The sequence below is a fragment of the Trachinotus anak genome, unplaced genomic scaffold, assembly GCF_046630095.1.
Source record: "Trachinotus anak isolate AG129_WGS33_773 ecotype Australia unplaced genomic scaffold, CSIRO_AGI_Tana_v1 ptg000025l, whole genome shotgun sequence".
Lineage (NCBI taxonomy): Eukaryota > Metazoa > Chordata > Actinopteri > Carangiformes > Carangidae > Trachinotus > Trachinotus anak.
This window is the reverse complement of record NW_027273876.1, coordinates 7,802,501-7,817,865: the sequence shown is the minus strand read 5'-3', so window position 1 is coordinate 7,817,865 and position 15,365 is coordinate 7,802,501. Positions and strand designations below refer to the sequence as shown.

Sequence of the window (15,365 nt, the reverse complement as noted above, 5' to 3'; positions counted from 1 at the left end):
TCCAGACTAACGGAGCCTCCTTCAAAATAAAGAAAAGCCTCTGCAGCAAACTGAAAACAGCAGCTGTGGTCGTCCTGGATTTCAGTGGTGTCCAGTTTACAACTTGAACCTCATCTGACACCTCGCACCAATCAAGACTTCATTGTTTGGTCATAAAGTCCGAGTGTGAAGTGAACACAACACAACTGCCAACATTTGAATCTCAAGTGAGTAACTAGTCCAGCTCACCAAGGAGATTAGATGTTCAACAGGATAAACATGACTGGAGGAAATATAATGAAATAAACTACTCACTCTACACACTCAGGAACAAAGGTGGAAAGACGGAGGGAAGCAGCTCAACTGAAGGCCGATCAGAGAATGAGCTCAGGACACAGAACAAAGAAAACTCAGGACACCTGTGTGAGCTTCCCAGTCAGCTCACCTGTCCTGCTCAGGCCGGCAGTCATGTGACCCCACATCCCACAGTACACACCATTTCATTAAAAAGAAAATGCAGCAATCCAATTAGCATTTTCATTTTCACACACTCATGTGGGCGCCCTATGACCATATAAAATGAAAATTGAAAAGTGGCAATATTCAAATACAAAATGTACATTTACAAGTCACTACACTCTGTAGGGGTCAAAATGAAAATTCAGTCTGTCAGTCATCTCATCAGTAAGGACGTTACTTCCTCGTCTCTCGTCACTTTGTCTGGGGCAGTGGCAGCAGCTTGTTTTACCCGTCTGTGTCTTATATCAATACAACTCAATGAAAATGACCAGACATATGATTTAAAGAATTTAAATGTATCACAATAAGTGATTGGAAGCTGAGAGACAGGAGTCTGGTCGTTATTCTGATCCCAGGTCACAGCAGAGATTCAACCAGCTGTGGGCCTGAGTCTGCTCCCTCTGCAGCTCCACCTGGATCCCTCACCTCAATGCACTCTTCTTCTCAGTCAGCGAGATCTTGAATTCATTTCAGATATAAAGCCTGTAAAATGATATGAGGTTGATGAGTATGTGATCACTTCCAGTGGTGGTGGCTCACACAGTAAACTCAGAATAACAAACCTGAATAAATGCAGGTGAAAGACCTTTTAAACATGTTTGTTGTCTCCATTTTCCTGAGTTTTTTGACTGATAAATCAAAGTTTAGGAGGATGTGCACACGATGAACGCACTCGTGAACGCGCAGCGCCAGATCGAGAACGTTTTTCGCTCGTTCTCATCGCCCAAAGGCATTATGGGAGTGACACTACTGCGCAGTCTCCATGGGCCGCATAACGCGGAAGTAACCCGGAAGCCAGAAACTTTTTGGGCGTATGCGCCAGGCGAACAACTCGTATTGAACTGAATGGGCGCCGTTTTTAGATCCGTCATCCAGGTCTTATAATATATCCATGGTCACCATCCGTGGCTGCCAAACAATGGAAGAAGCTGTGGTTTAAACGGGATCCCCGGCAGCGCATGGCAGCAGGAGGGGATGCGGGCGTCGGCCCGGCCCCGGCTTGTCTGTGCGTCCTCTGTGGGCTACCTGCCACTGGGAAGTCCACCCTGGCCCGCACGGTTCTCAGCACCGCTGCACAGCGCGGATGGAGAGCCACCGCCGTGACGTACGATGACTTGATCCCCGAGCAAGCTTTTCGGGCCAGAGAGGCGGAGGACGGAGGCGAAGATGCGGTAAAGGCAACTGAGATAAACTGAGAGATTTTTACTGCGACTTCAGGATCCAAGTAGGTCAGACGGCGTCCAGCCCTAACAATGGCAACCCCACCGAAGCAGTATAATAACTGATTGTACATTATTTTAACTGGACTTTTCCTGTGGCAGTAATTCTAAACTAAATTAAAAATACAGATATTGCAGAAATGTCCTAAATGTTGTTTCAGCATCTTAGGAATACATAGGAAATATATATATATAGGAAAAGTACAGTAAGGTAGAACTGACACGATTAGTTGATTAATCAAAAACAATTTTGAAAATCTATGTATCTGTCTATTTTTTTCCTCACTAGCACACTGAATGGAAGCTACACAGACAGGCTGTGCTGCAGTGCCTTGAGCAGTTCATGAAGGAACCTGAAGTGTTGAATGAGCTGCCCAGCAAATGTCAGATCACCGGTGCTGCATGGGAACAGTGCATCCGTGCTCTGCTGCAGCCTGAGGCTTTGGACCACTCTCAGGCTGACCAGGCGCCGCTTCTCTTTCTACTGGACGACAACTTCTACTATCCAAGCATGAGATATGAAGTGTACCAACTTGCAAGAAAGTGTAAGCACTGTTTTCTGTGAACAGGTTAAGCCGCTGACTTTAATGTTTGTGAAGGACTGTACTGGTAGTTTTGCATGTTTTAGCCAATACATTACAAAGCCTGTTTATTTGAGATATCTACTCAAAAAAATTCAAAACACACTGTGAGCTTCTTGATTTAATGCTTCAAAACCCATAATTTCAAGAGTCTCCTGCAAGCACCTGAATGCCCCAAGGAATTTAAAAAACAAACTCTTAAAACAGAAGAACATAACTCTGGTAAATTTACAGGCAACTACATGTTTACAATGAAGTTATAACAAGAAAGTTTCAAGACAGTTAAATTTGTGTTAGTGTTACTGCTGATGGTGCTTCTTGGATGATATGAAAGCCAGTAAAACCTGTGGTACACCGTGGAAAAGAAATAATTATGTTATTAAACATGCAAAATTACAATTATGCAGTTTAAATGCTTGCCCCTGTGGTTGAATTACTTTGTTAGTTGTCTTTGCAGATTCACTGGGGTTCTGCCAGGTGTATCTACACTGTGATTTGGAGTCCTGTATCAGTAGAAACCAGAGCAGGTCTGAGCCCATTCCCACTGAGGTGATATTAGACATGGTGAAGCGTTTGGAGTCTCCGAATCCACAGAAGAACCCATGGGAGACAAAAAGCATTTTGCTCAACACTACAGACAATTTGTCCAAATGTGACATGTAAGACAGTAGAATAAGCAGTTATTAACACTTTATTATCACATTAATCAGATATTCACTGGTTGCCGCTGTCTGTTTCTCCTCCGGTGTGGCTTGTCTTCAGCCAGAGGGTGATGCAGTTGATCTCCTCTGCACTGAGCAACCCGCTGAGCCCGGTAGAAGACAACACAGAACAAAAGGTGTGTCAGCGTTAATAAGAATTTTAATAAGAATTTTTAACATGCAATAATGCAGCATTGGAGAATTTAGCTGTGTCGTTGTCTCGCACTGTGCAGGAATCTGACCGTCTGAAATGTGCCACCAGTGTGGTTCACCAGGCTGACCAGGCCTGCCGACGCCTGATCTCTGAAGCCATGAAGACTGCCAGAGGTCAGCTAAGAGCTTCATTAATACGACACATTTCACATTGTCAGTTGCAGCCCTGCATAATGATTCTTTTGTCGCCTTACCTTCAGAAAGTCAAGTGCCCTCTGAACACATGAGGTCTGTGGCCGCTCAGCTGAACGAATCAAAGGCAACATTTCTTCACAACCTGCGAATACAGTTGCTTCAGGAAACGTCCCTGACACAAGAGGAGGACCTTGATGTGGAACGTGTGGTGAAAAGAGCAGTGGATGTTTTTGACCACGAGAAAAGGGAAATCTTGGGCAGAATCATAAATGACCATTAAATGACTTTTTTTCACAAAGCAAGTTTTAATTGCATCAAGTCACAAGTGAATGTGTGTAAATTGTACTTAATTAAATGTAAATAAAAATGTGCTTTTGCTGGTCACTTGATCTTCAGTTTGTGGAACATCGTGGCATCATTAAACACTTGAAAGAATTCAAAAATAGACCACTGTGTAGTGATCATGCACATGGTTTCTGCAAATACAGTATTAAATGCTGATCAGATAACATTTTTAATCTTGTTTGCAGGGATACACATGATACATTTAAGATTAAAGGGGTAAAGGCCCACTTATCTCAAAGTTCCCATCTTCTGTCCATAATAAGTTACTCACATACAAACAAGTTCACCAACTCAATGAGTCTTTACCTTAGACCAAGATTTCCACAAAATCAAAAACTACCACTTCAAATAAAAAGTAATATTATTTCACATTACACTGTCACAGGGTTCCCCTGGATCTTGACAATGCCTCAGCATCAGCTACTACACAAATAAGATGTGGCTACAGTGAAATTTGATTTTGTACAAAATAAAATGATATCTACAGTACCACAAAGACAGTATATAAATATTGTAGAAAAAGGTTTGAGGGTATAAATTAATTTTAAAAAACAAGGGAAAACAATATTTAAGTCTAAAATACTACTGACTCATTTGGTCGGACACCTTCTACAGTCTATGGAGTGAGGTATAAATAAATGCCAGAACAGCAATCAGGATTATAATGAGTCTAGCTGGATACAAACTTCAATTCTGGACAGAAAATGTGCCAATTAGGCCGTCACTCTCTGAACATCCCACTTTCATTTCTCACAGCAAAATATGCCCAACTAATTTAACTGAGATAGAAACTTTGGTGTTTAATGAGCCTAACAAACGATTTACAGATGGTGGACAAAATGACAGTTTAAACAGCCCTGCAGTGAATACCGAGCCGGTGAAGCTCTTGTGTGTGCATTTTTTAAATACTGTTAATTCATCTTTCATTGAAATGTCGCTACCTATGTAATTATGTTTTACTGAGAGAACTGAGTGAAACCCTGGTGAGTTACTACAAAGAGATGAGACATGGCAAATCACCAAAATCACAATGATATTTCAACCACAAGGAGATGCATTAGCAAACAGGGACAGTGGTCAGAAGGCCTTATCCAACACGGACTGTAAGATGCTGCAAACAGCGCTGCACTGCTAGATGTGTCTGTGGTTTCGTCTGTTCAAAACTAATACGAAAGGCTCAAAGTTCAGAGCCATGGAGAACTGTAAGGCAAAAATATAGTGCAGGTAGTGAGCGTGAAATAGATAGTAAACTGTACATAACAAAAATATAAATCAGTGTCACTGTTTTAGCGCTGTACAAGCAAAATACTGAAAACAAGGATCTATGACTCCATGTGCTTTGTTGTTGCAAGAAATCACTTTTTATGTTGGCCACGGGCAAAGTGGCATGCAAAGTCATATTTGTCTACGCACATGTGTCCACAGATGTTGCACTGGAAAGGATGTTCGTAGCCATGACAGCCCATGTGAACGGTGTAGAGGATGTTGTCAGAAAAGTGAATATCACAGTGCTGGCACTTATGCAGGAGCTGTTGATCCGGTGTGGTCAGGGCAGGAGTGGGTGTGCTCGGCTGGCTGTTGCTAACGCTCTCAGTAAGAGCGTTCATGTTGTTGACAAAACTGAGGCCAGGAACAGAACTGCAAGTGCCATGGCCCGAGGTGGGAGAATCTTTTGTCGGTGGGGACGTCTGCCCTCTGTTTGAACACGCTGCACCCTGTTCACTAGAGACCTGGTGTATGAGGATGGGCTTCTCGTCTTTTAAGGACTCCCTGTCTGGAGATGCAGGGGTCTGGGACTCAGGGTGAAGGTCGGCCAACTGGCCAGCAAGCGTAGACAGCTGGTCCAGTGGGTTATTAAACGTCAAACCATTAGTGTTGCAACTGTCATTCTCATCCACCTTCTTGTACTCACTGCTGTTCAAATGGTGGTGAATCTTGTGAGACAAGTCGTTCAGATAATCCGACTTTGGCATCACCATGGGGGGAGGGTTGAAATTAATGAGCAGTCGCCTGCTGAAGCCCAGCGAGCCCGTCCTCTTCTGCAAGGCGCTCAACATTCTCTTGTTGGAGAAAGGAGAGCGAACGACCCTCGTGGGCAGCAGTTTGTGGCGGCGGCGGCGGTGGTGGGACAGGTTGCTGCGGTCGCTACAGCGGAAGGCGCAGAGGTCACACTTGTACGGCTTCTCCCCTGTGTGCGAGCGCATGTGGGCTTCTAAGTGGCGCTCGTACGCTGAAGCGAATGGGCACAGCTGGCAGCGGTGAGGCTTTTCACCTGGGTGACAGTCAGGAGAGGAAGTAAATGCAGTTAGTTGACATTAAATATTCTACTGTAAAAGAGTAAACAGCAGTGAGTCAAAAGTGCAATGTTGTATGTGTGCTGCACAAGGGATTACACAAAGTGGGGCTAGATGATACAAACAAATAAAGTCAGCATTAAGATCTTCGATTTATTTCATCCTTAATTGTCTAGTTAAAGTAGATCACATTGTAACTGGAAATCAAACTAAACTGTTGTCTTCAGCAGACAGTCTCCAGAATTTCAAATCATTCTGACATAAATATGGCTTATATTCATGTCAGACTGATTTGAAATTCTGTGTACTCATTTACACATAATTGCTTGTTATCGTTAACATTATAAAATCCTAGCATACAATTTATGATGGATGTGAATCAAGCTTGATTTTATTTATAAAGCCCAATCAATCATAAATCATAAATTTGCCTCAGGGGCCTTAACAATCTGTACAGAATGCAACGGCTTTAAATCAGAAAACATAAATCATAGGAAATTAAATAACCAAATATCTGTGTTGAAACTGGGAGTTTGAGCAGAGTATACACTAGGGCTGCAATAGTTATTTTTATTATTAATTAATCTGCAATTGTTTAGTCCAAATAATGTCAGTAGTGTAAAGTGCTCCTTGTAAATTTTCCACAGCCTAAGGTGATGTTTTCAAATGACTTTCTTCATTTGGCCAACAGTCTAAAACTCAAACATGTTATGTTTACTGTTATAAATGACATAAGAAGCATCAGATCCTCACATTTGAGAGGCTGGGACTAGGGAATGTTTGGCATTTTTAACTTTTAAAGATGACTAAAACGAGAAATTGATTATCAAAATAGTTGCTGATTAACTTTCTATCAACTGACTAATCAATTAATTGAGCAATCATTGCAGGTCTGGTCTACATCTTATGGGAGAATTTCAACATTTCCACCCTAACTTCCTTATTGACTTCCACCTTGAGATCAACTGGTATATTACAGCTCCTCAGCACTGTGTCTGGACTGTTTGCAGTGTTTCAAATGTGAGATGCTGGGCATTGTGTTTCCTTGGTGAATGAATGGAGTGGAAACACTGACCTGTGTGGATGCGGATGTGCTCTATTAAGCGAGCCATGCCTTTGTTGGCATAGCTGCAGTAGCTGCACTTGTACTTTCCATCGCAGGTCCTCTCCAGGCCGTCCATCTGTACGTCTGACCCGTCCTCCATTGACAGGCTCACCTCCACAGACGGGGGGTCCAGACCATTCTGCTCACTTCTGGGCGCAGCTGCAAAACAAACACACCATGACTTCAACATCTTACTCTGCAAAGACACAGTGCTTTGTTATTTATTGTGCGTCCTTCCCACCGGCTTGAAACTGCTCCGCCGTCTCCTTTTCTCCACAAACTGAGCCCGAGATCATGTTGACATGCTGGGTTTGCTGTGTCAGGTATTCTTGAAATTCCTTCACAAAATCCACAGGCTCGGTCTTGATCTCTTCCATTTCTTCCCCCTGTGTTGAACCTGAGGACACGAGTCGATAGTCAGGTGTGTGACAACTGTGCTTTCATATTTGACAGCTGATAAACAACAGTAGCTAACACAACTAGCTGCCTATAGAAAACGTTAGCTCATGGATGTTAACAACAGTGCTAACGTCACCTAACGCCGATTATTGGACACCATATTTCACCACAGTTCATATCTTACCTCTCAGTGACTGAACAACATTGTCGCCAAACAGACAGAAATGTGGAAATGAAGCCTTGGGGATAAATTATCGGTAACAATCGTTACCAGGAGAAAGCCTGACTGCTTCCGTTTTTTTTCTAATACGCCTGTGTTCCGTAAGTACTAAAACGCATCTGTTGCCTTCGGGTACCGTCGTAAAAATATGATCATCAGTTACGTGTAGACAAATGAGTCTCAAAAACGCTTCTCACACCAGTACACCTTTCCTTTGTATTCTATTTATTTTTATTCAATACCACTGTTAAAGGCAATTATGCCCATTATAAATTTAGTTTGTAGCCTACTTGCTCAAAGGGTTGTCATCATTATACAGCCGCAAAATTCGACTCGTACAAGAGGCAATTGAAGGCAGCATATAAACATTTCGTAACAAATCATGGCTGCCCCGTTGGCCAGGATTTTCTCAAAGGTGAGACTAAATATTATGGTGATATTTATGTACATTTGCAGAGTACCTGCACTGATTCTAACGTATTTTACACAGTTTTAGACCTTTGTTCTTGAGTAACATGTCTGCCTCTCGCTTGCGTGACGTTGTTAGCTAACAGACTAGCAAACAAACTAACTTGTTTTAACACCAACTGAACAATGGTTGCTAACTCCAAATGAAATGGTTGTCTTATTGACTTGTACCATCGATGGCGACATGACTCTTGGATATGCTTCTTCACACTTGTTCTCTGCCCTGCTTTTAGTCTTGCAGACAGATCTCCCGACCATGGGGGGCATGCCAGGCTGGATGGAGGAGCCTGACCACCAGATCTGCCCCAGATGTGGCTTCAGATCAGGCACCTGGGGTGGTCTCCTTCCCCCCCCTTCAGACATATTCAGAGGAGGAGAGCATGATGAGGGAAGCAGGTGAGCTGGGGATCTGGTAACGTGTCATACTGCTCTTGACAGCTGGAGACATAGATCCCTAAAACACTGAACACCTGTCTTTGTTGTTTGACAGTGAAGAAATATGCACAAGAGCGCATCGCCCCATTTGTGTCAAAGATGGATGAAAATTCCGCCATGGACGAGGAAGTGATCAAATCTCTCTTTGAACAGGGTGTATGTAATTCATTTAATTGTGAAATAACAGGCATTTCATCATATTTAAGTCATTGCTAGTCCTTTCTTTCTTTCTGGTGACTCTGAGGATGAATTTTCACAGCTCATGGGCATTGAGATTGACCCAGAATATGGTGGCACTGGCTCTTCCTTCTTCTCTTCCATCCTGGTCATCGAGGAGCTGGCGAAGGTGGATCCCTCTGTGGCTGTGCTCTGTGACATCCAGAACACACTGATCAACACATTGTTTGCCAATCTGGGTACCCCAGCTCAGAAAGAGAAGTACCTCAGCCGGCTGTCAACTGACACGGTGAGCAATTTGACGTTCTGTTTCTAAGTACATCGCATAAACCACCGCCTTTTTTATTGTGGCAGAAATGAAATGGTGCTTTCCTGCACAACATTTCCTGGATTGTCTCCCTGCACTTCATTATGTCCTTGTCCTCATGTCCCTCAGGTTGGAAGCTTCTGCCTCTCTGAAGCAGAGTCGGGGAGCGACGCCTTTTCTCTGAAGACACGTGCTGAAAAACACAAGGACTATTACATCATCAACGGATCCAAGATGTGGATCAGTAACGCAGAGCATGCAGGTGTATTCCTGGTGATGGCCAATGTGGACCCCTCTGCTGTGAGTTACTGCCCATCTTGTTGTTTGTTTTCAGCCAAAATACACAATCTACCCATATTTTTTTTAATATTTCTTAAGAAAAGATCTTAATGTAAAAATACTTAACCTCATTAGCTTAAATTGCAATGAGGTATGCTATAGGGGGCAACTATAGGGCTACAATTTCTGACAATTGCTTAGAAGCCATGGTGATGTCTTCACATGTCTTAATTTGTCCAACCAATCATCAAAAACCCAAAGATGTTCAGTTTACAATGACACAAAACGAAGAAAAAAAGATCATCCTCACATTTGATAAACTGGCCTCAGAGAGTGTTTGGCGTTTTTGCTTGAAAAACAATTGAAATGAATAATTGATGATCAAAGTAGTTGCCTGCTGGTCAATTCGATTTAATCGAGAAATTGTTTACAAATGTAATGTCAGACTTTCCTGTGACTGACAGGGTTACAGAGGCATCACCTGCTTCATCGTGGACCGGAACACTGAGGGACTTGAGATTTGCAAAAAGGAGAACAAGCTCGGTCTGTGTGCCTCCTCCACCTGCCCACTGAACTTTGACAATGTCAAGGTACTACGAACACATTGTTGTGTACTGGGACGAATGTGAAACAAGCACACACTGTGACTTTTCTTAACCATATGCTCTCTGGTGTAGGTGCCAGAGAAGAACATTCTGGGACAGATCGGTCATGGGTACAAATATGCCATCGGAATGCTGAATGAGGGCCGGATTGGAATTGCAAGTCAGGTAAAACCGTGATACATTTTTATTTAAGTTATTTTAAACACGTTAAATGTGCTCTAGTCAACATTATAACACATAAAATGAAAATATTGAATGTGCTAACTTTGTCTCTGTGGATTTCAGATGCTTGGACTGGCACAAGGTTGCTTTGACCACACCATCCCTTACACCAGACAGAGGAGGCAGTTCGGAAAACGCATCTTTGACTTCCAGGTGAAGATCTCCGTTCTTTTACATAACATGTTTATGATTATTCACATAATGCTGGCGGCCAGCGTATTGTTCAATGAGAGCCTACACGTATGTTGTTATGGTGCTCTTTGTATTCCAGGGCCTGCAGCATCAAATCGCCCATGTGGCAACACAGATTGAAGCTGCTCGGCTGCTGACGTACAACGCCGCTCGTCTGAAGGAGGCTGGCCGGCCTTTCATTAAGGAAGCCTGCATGGCTAAATACTTCACTGCAGAGGTGAGCTTCCGGATTCACTGGCTACAGTTCAATACAAGGATGGTTTTTTGGACTGTTTATGTATATTTGTAGGATATATTGAGATCATTAGGGTTATCTGGTTTGTGACCCTATACATTGATTTTATTTTATTTTCAAGGATTGATTCCTTGAAGTAGTGCTTGGCTGTTTTATCAGTTTTACATATTCTTCCAATCTCATCTGTGTTGCTGTATCTTGATTATTCTCTTCATAATTCATCTTTCTCATAAGTCTATGCGATATGTTTTCCAGCCTCCGCATTATATATTCTATGTGGTATTGCAATCCTAGCCAGGAAACTCCTTCAGTGAAGCATCTTCCTAGTTAAATTCAAGTCATTATATTGTCTGTTATGTTTTGTCTTCCTCAGGTTGCAACCCTAACCACATCTAAGTGCATCGAATGGATGGGAGGGGTAGGCTTCACCAAAGACTACCCCATAGAGAAATACTACAGAGACTGTAAAATTGGTGAGTATGTCTAGACAAACACTTAACTTGTGCTTGCTGCCTGTTTGTGAAATTGCTGTTTCGATTAGAGGTGGTTTAGGTAACTGTGACTAAAGCTCCACCGCAGAAAAGGACACAGCTTCTGAGGGCTGCGGGAAGGTCAGGTGAAGCTGTTTGTGATTGGACACACTGTAGGGTGGAGCGAAGGGCTGATAGCAGCGGCTGTAATCGGACTCTGTAGGAATTCCCCTCCCAGAGTGTCATTATGCCAACACGCAGCCAAGGGAACTTGCCAGGGCAAAATGTCACTTTTCCTTTCATCGCCTCCATTTCAGCTCCTCAGTTCTCCAGCTGGAGCACCAGCATAACGAGCCTCCTATGTCGCCTCACAGTGAAAGCTGCAGATTTGTGTACTTTTCTGGGGAATTTGACAAAACTGACCTTGTAGTATTATTATTATTATTATTATTATTATTATTATATATTTTTTTTTTTTTTTTTTTTTTTTTTTTTTTTTGTATAGCAGGAATTTATTCTAATGCTTTGTTTTGTCTCCATGTGCAGGCACCATTTATGAGGGAACAACAAATATCCAGCTGTCCAGTATGGCCAAGTTCATTGATAAGGAGTATGACCACTGAAACCATCTGACCGGAGCCGAGTAGTTTGCACTCGGCACTCCATACATTTGTTTCCTGGGATTAATGCAGCAGCATTGCATTGTTGTAGAGCTGCTTTCATGTTTCTAGAGTGTTGTTGCAGTTTCAGCTTGTACATTTGTAAAGTAGGTCCCACTACTGATGTTACTGATGTGGTTACAGTTCCCCAGCTTTGGGGTTAAAGTTGCTTTGGTGTGATGATGATTTTTTTTTTTTTTCCAGTCATTTTCTATCACATAATTTTTCATATGTAGATCTCTAGCATTTCTCTCTTGGCCATATTTGTGTTCTCCCTGCATATTGATATATGTTGACGAATCATGTCAGAATAACCTCATTGCGTTCCAATGTAAGACAGAATTTTTGAAAGGTATTAATTGTGATTTTTTCCTTGAATGTTTCTGTGCATTCAGATGGTTGCCTATGACTGAGATCAATAACTTGTTTCCTTTGCAGCACACTCTAGAACAGGTGGATTGTAACAGTTCCCGCTCTTACATGCTCCATAAATACTGTACAGTGCCTTACTGGCAAAATGATGAACTGATTCCACATCAGAACAAGAAATTATATGTAACGAGTCATCTGTCAATAACAAAAATCAATAAATGTAAAGTATACTGTGCTACAATCAATATCATTGCTGGGAGTGAGGCCGTGGCCTGGTTGTAGATTAATACCAAGTTCTGTCACTAGATGGGAGCATTCTCCAGAGTGACAGCAGCACTCTGAGCTGAGGCAGCTTCTCACTGAAAGAGCAGTCAATTACCACGTCTCATAACAGCCTGTCACCTCTAATGATATTTTATATCAATTTAATTATGCCGGTGCTTCAGATGAAAAGAGCCTGCCTTGCATAATTGCCTCACTGATCATTTTTCAGGTGAGACTGATTTCATTTCCCGTGGCCTACACGCTGTGTAAAATGAAGTGTATTGTTTTACACAAAACAGACAAGCTGTGTCCAAATATACAGACTCCTAAGAGCTATTACCAATGACCCCTCACAAAGAATTAATGTCAATTGTAAGGGATCTGTTTAACAACAAGAAGCAATTAATTACTGACAGTGCCTAACATAAGTTATTTATTACCAGAAATTGAAAACCCAGTCGTAACTGCTGCAATGGTAGATATTGGCAGTATTAGTACCAAATTAGGACATTAGGACATTCATGATTTCCATGAAGTCAATGGATAACAGCATATCTATACACTAACTGTACAAGATTGTCATTTTTAACTTTGCTTTAACTGAGAAATAAAAAAGAATAGCTGTTGTCCTCATCGGTGCCTTGAAAACCCTGTAACTAACAATATACTGTAAGGAAGAAAAAAAAGGTAAACTGGTCTATAAAAAAAACCACAAATATATAAAGACATTTTCTCAAAGAGTATTAATCATTCCATTTACTGAATATGGTGCCAAAAGAATAACTGTCTATCTTAATTCTGTTTTCTGTCATGGAAGAGAAGATCTAGTATTGTGATCATAAGATTATATTTACCTATGAACCTCTGATAAATATTCAGTGTCATCTGTTGACACCAGCATGGTCAAAAATCTGATTTTGAGAGTATATCAACATATGAAGGTAGATGAAAAGTGAGACGTCTGTCAGACAGAGAATGACCATACCTACATTATATTTCACCACCATCATTTCCTGTAAAATAAACCTTACTATTTGTTTTTCAGTGAGCCGCTGAAGAAGTATAATTCAGTTTTGGGTCTTTGCTGAGAGAACAAATCTGACATGAGTAGTCCATTATTTGTGCTGTAATTAGATATAAACCCACACTTCTGGTTAATCTGAGGATCATGTTGGTGCTATCATGTCACTTTGAAGTGAACGTGACAGATGCTTGGAAAGACATATTGTAGACATATTCTTTCATATTTAATTAATAAGATCAGACATTTCCAAAATCACTTAAACAACAAAACTGAAAAAGGGAAACAGGCCTGAGTTTGCATCCCTGATTGAGTGTACTCTGTTTTCCCCCCGATCCACTCTGACTTGTTCTGTCTGTTGAAGGAGCCCCTGCTTAATGAACATAATCTGATGAAAACACAGCTATCTGCTTTTCACTTTGAATCGGCAAACGCAGCTCAACTGGCCTCTTTCTCCACCCCCATCTTTAACACAGCTATGAGACCTCTAATTATGCAGGGATTCAAGTAGCTTTTCACAAAACACAGTGTTGTCCTTTAGAGCTGGAGAGCGCTCCATGAGCTAAAAGGACAGGCTGCATGTTTGTAGGTTGAGCAAATTCAATTTGTTTGATTAGTTCACTGCATCTGCTTCAAGTTTTGGTGTAAATGATGGATCTCAAAGGCACCCAAATGTTGAGTTTTTTTTTTTTTTTGGCACATTTGCTCTATTTTTTATACCTAAAAGAATTGCACAAAAATACTGAGGTGCCTTTTCAAAGGCCTGGAGTGACAGATATCATTTCTTTGTTTCATTTGGGTATTTAGCAGTAACAGATTTGTGTGTCGATGCAAATCACATTGCAGAGGCCAGATGTTAGATTCAAGAGTCCACACTCCATCATACCTACTTTCTCTGCATTCCCAATCTGTAATTTTACCTAATTTTCCGTCTTAGTCTGAAAACAGAAAGAAACACAGAGGATATCTCCCAGACTGCTCACTTTCTGTATTTATTTTCTTCTAATCTGATCACAAGTCCATATGAATGTCTCATTACATACACAAATATGATCTGCTGCATCCAAACACCAGCACTACTGTGAAATGTGACGGACACCAGCCTCATGTTTCATGCATTGCACCACCTGCTGCCATTGTAAGTCTGCAGGCTTTAGTACAAAGCTGACTTGAAAAGCCTTTATCACAATGGTAAGCCTTCAGTTTGATGTATGCCCGTAGCACTTCCTGACTAATAAAATTACACTGAAGTCAATGAGCTCCGGTCCAGGTGAAATGCACGGCGCGTATTGCTTTCCTGTTGCACGAAGGTGGAACGGAGGAAACTTGAAATGCAACAGATGAGTGACAGGTTGATCCTCAGCAGGTCACAGTGTTCAACAACAGCTTCAGCACAGAAAGAGAGAATATTAAAAAAAATGTCCAATCAGTGATGTACTATAACAAATAAATATAATACTACTTTTAAGTATAAGTTTCCTCATGATGATATTATTGTTTAATATATTTTCGGTGGCTTGCATTAATGCGTAAAATCTGTGCGTAATTTGCGTAATATTTGTGCCAAGGCCAAGCTTCTCAGCTCTGCCTTGAAGTGTGATAATCTCTGGACTATTTATTCAATTTACTGACCGGTGATTGCGGCGCGCACACGCCCCAAAAACCTTGAGACGTTTTCCTCTTTAATCTAATTGGATGATAAGTGTGTGCCCACTGTTGAGCCCGAAGCCAAAACGCTTGCGCGGCCCTTTTTTCTTCTGAGTCTATTCTCGTCACAGCCCCCCCGCGGTTTCATCTCAAATCCCATTTGCTATTGTACCTGCCCAATGGCAGAGACCGAGCGCGTTTTAACTCGGATGGTATTTTTTATTTCATCATTACAATCCGGCGCGAGTTTGACGCAGTGATCTGTGCGCTCTCAGTCCGATCACCCTCAGGAGATTCCTGC

General features: G+C 41.8%; 4 protein-coding genes across 4 annotated transcripts in view; 3 read left to right on the top strand and 1 right to left on the bottom strand.

Moving 5' to 3' along the window:
* Positions 1-1,261: 1,261 nt before the first annotated feature.
* Positions 1,262-3,730, top strand: LOC139609206 (L-seryl-tRNA(Sec) kinase). Its single transcript, XM_071463493.1, has 6 exons — positions 1,262-1,670; positions 2,008-2,263; positions 2,757-2,958; positions 3,062-3,137; positions 3,234-3,327; positions 3,414-3,730. Exons 1-6 carry the CDS (start codon positions 1,458-1,460, stop codon positions 3,626-3,628), a joined length of 1,056 nt encoding a protein of 351 aa, XP_071319594.1. The 5' UTR covers positions 1,262-1,457; the 3' UTR covers positions 3,629-3,730.
* On the bottom strand, positions 3,630-7,832 carry LOC139609205 (zinc finger protein Pegasus-like). Its single transcript, XM_071463492.1, has 4 exons — positions 7,676-7,832; positions 7,334-7,489; positions 7,063-7,251; positions 3,630-5,965 (listed from the first exon to the last, which is right to left on the bottom strand). Exons 2-4 carry the CDS (start codon positions 7,467-7,469, stop codon positions 5,049-5,051), a joined length of 1,242 nt encoding a protein of 413 aa, XP_071319593.1. The 5' UTR covers positions 7,470-7,489; positions 7,676-7,832; the 3' UTR covers positions 3,630-5,048.
* A 167-nt stretch (positions 7,833-7,999) lies between these two features.
* On the top strand, positions 8,000-12,367 carry acadsb (acyl-CoA dehydrogenase short/branched chain). Its single transcript, XM_071463490.1, has 11 exons — positions 8,000-8,126; positions 8,413-8,575; positions 8,670-8,770; positions 8,874-9,080; positions 9,228-9,398; positions 9,842-9,967; positions 10,055-10,147; positions 10,268-10,357; positions 10,476-10,613; positions 11,005-11,104; positions 11,648-12,367. Exons 1-11 carry the CDS (start codon positions 8,094-8,096, stop codon positions 11,722-11,724), a joined length of 1,299 nt encoding a protein of 432 aa, XP_071319591.1. The 5' UTR covers positions 8,000-8,093; the 3' UTR covers positions 11,725-12,367.
* Positions 12,368-15,261: 2,894 nt separating this feature from the next.
* Positions 15,262-15,365, top strand: part of hmx3b (H6 family homeobox 3b) — a 2,599-nt gene continuing 2,495 nt past the window's right edge. The window contains exon 1 of the mRNA XM_071462757.1: positions 15,262-15,365. This exon is cut by the window's right edge and continues 415 nt beyond it. The gene's annotated coding sequence lies outside the window, so the exon portion shown is untranslated.

Coding starts and splice junctions, on each gene's coding strand:
- LOC139609206 (XM_071463493.1), top strand. CDS start 1,458: ATGGCAGCAGGAGGGGATGCGGGCGTCGGCCCGGCCCCGGCTTGTCTG. Junction 2,959..3,061: donor AATTTGTCCAAATGTGACAT/GTAAGACAGTAG, acceptor GCTTGTCTTCAG/CCAGAGGGTGATGCAGTTGA. Junction 3,328..3,413: donor AGCCATGAAGACTGCCAGAG/GTCAGCTAAGAG, acceptor CCTTACCTTCAG/AAAGTCAAGTGCCCTCTGAA.
- LOC139609205 (XM_071463492.1), bottom strand. CDS start 7,469: ATGGAAGAGATCAAGACCGAGCCTGTGGATTTTGTGAAGGAATTTCAA. Junction 7,252..7,333: donor GGCGGAGCAGTTTCAAGCCG/GTGGGAAGGACG, acceptor TTTGTTTTGCAG/CTGCGCCCAGAAGTGAGCAG. Junction 5,966..7,062: donor GCACATCCGCATCCACACAG/GTCAGTGTTTCC, acceptor ACTGTCACCCAG/GTGAAAAGCCTCACCGCTGC.
- acadsb (XM_071463490.1), top strand. CDS start 8,094: ATGGCTGCCCCGTTGGCCAGGATTTTCTCAAAG. Junction 9,968..10,054: donor TGAACTTTGACAATGTCAAG/GTACTACGAACA, acceptor TCTCTGGTGTAG/GTGCCAGAGAAGAACATTCT. Junction 10,358..10,475: donor AACGCATCTTTGACTTCCAG/GTGAAGATCTCC, acceptor TTTGTATTCCAG/GGCCTGCAGCATCAAATCGC.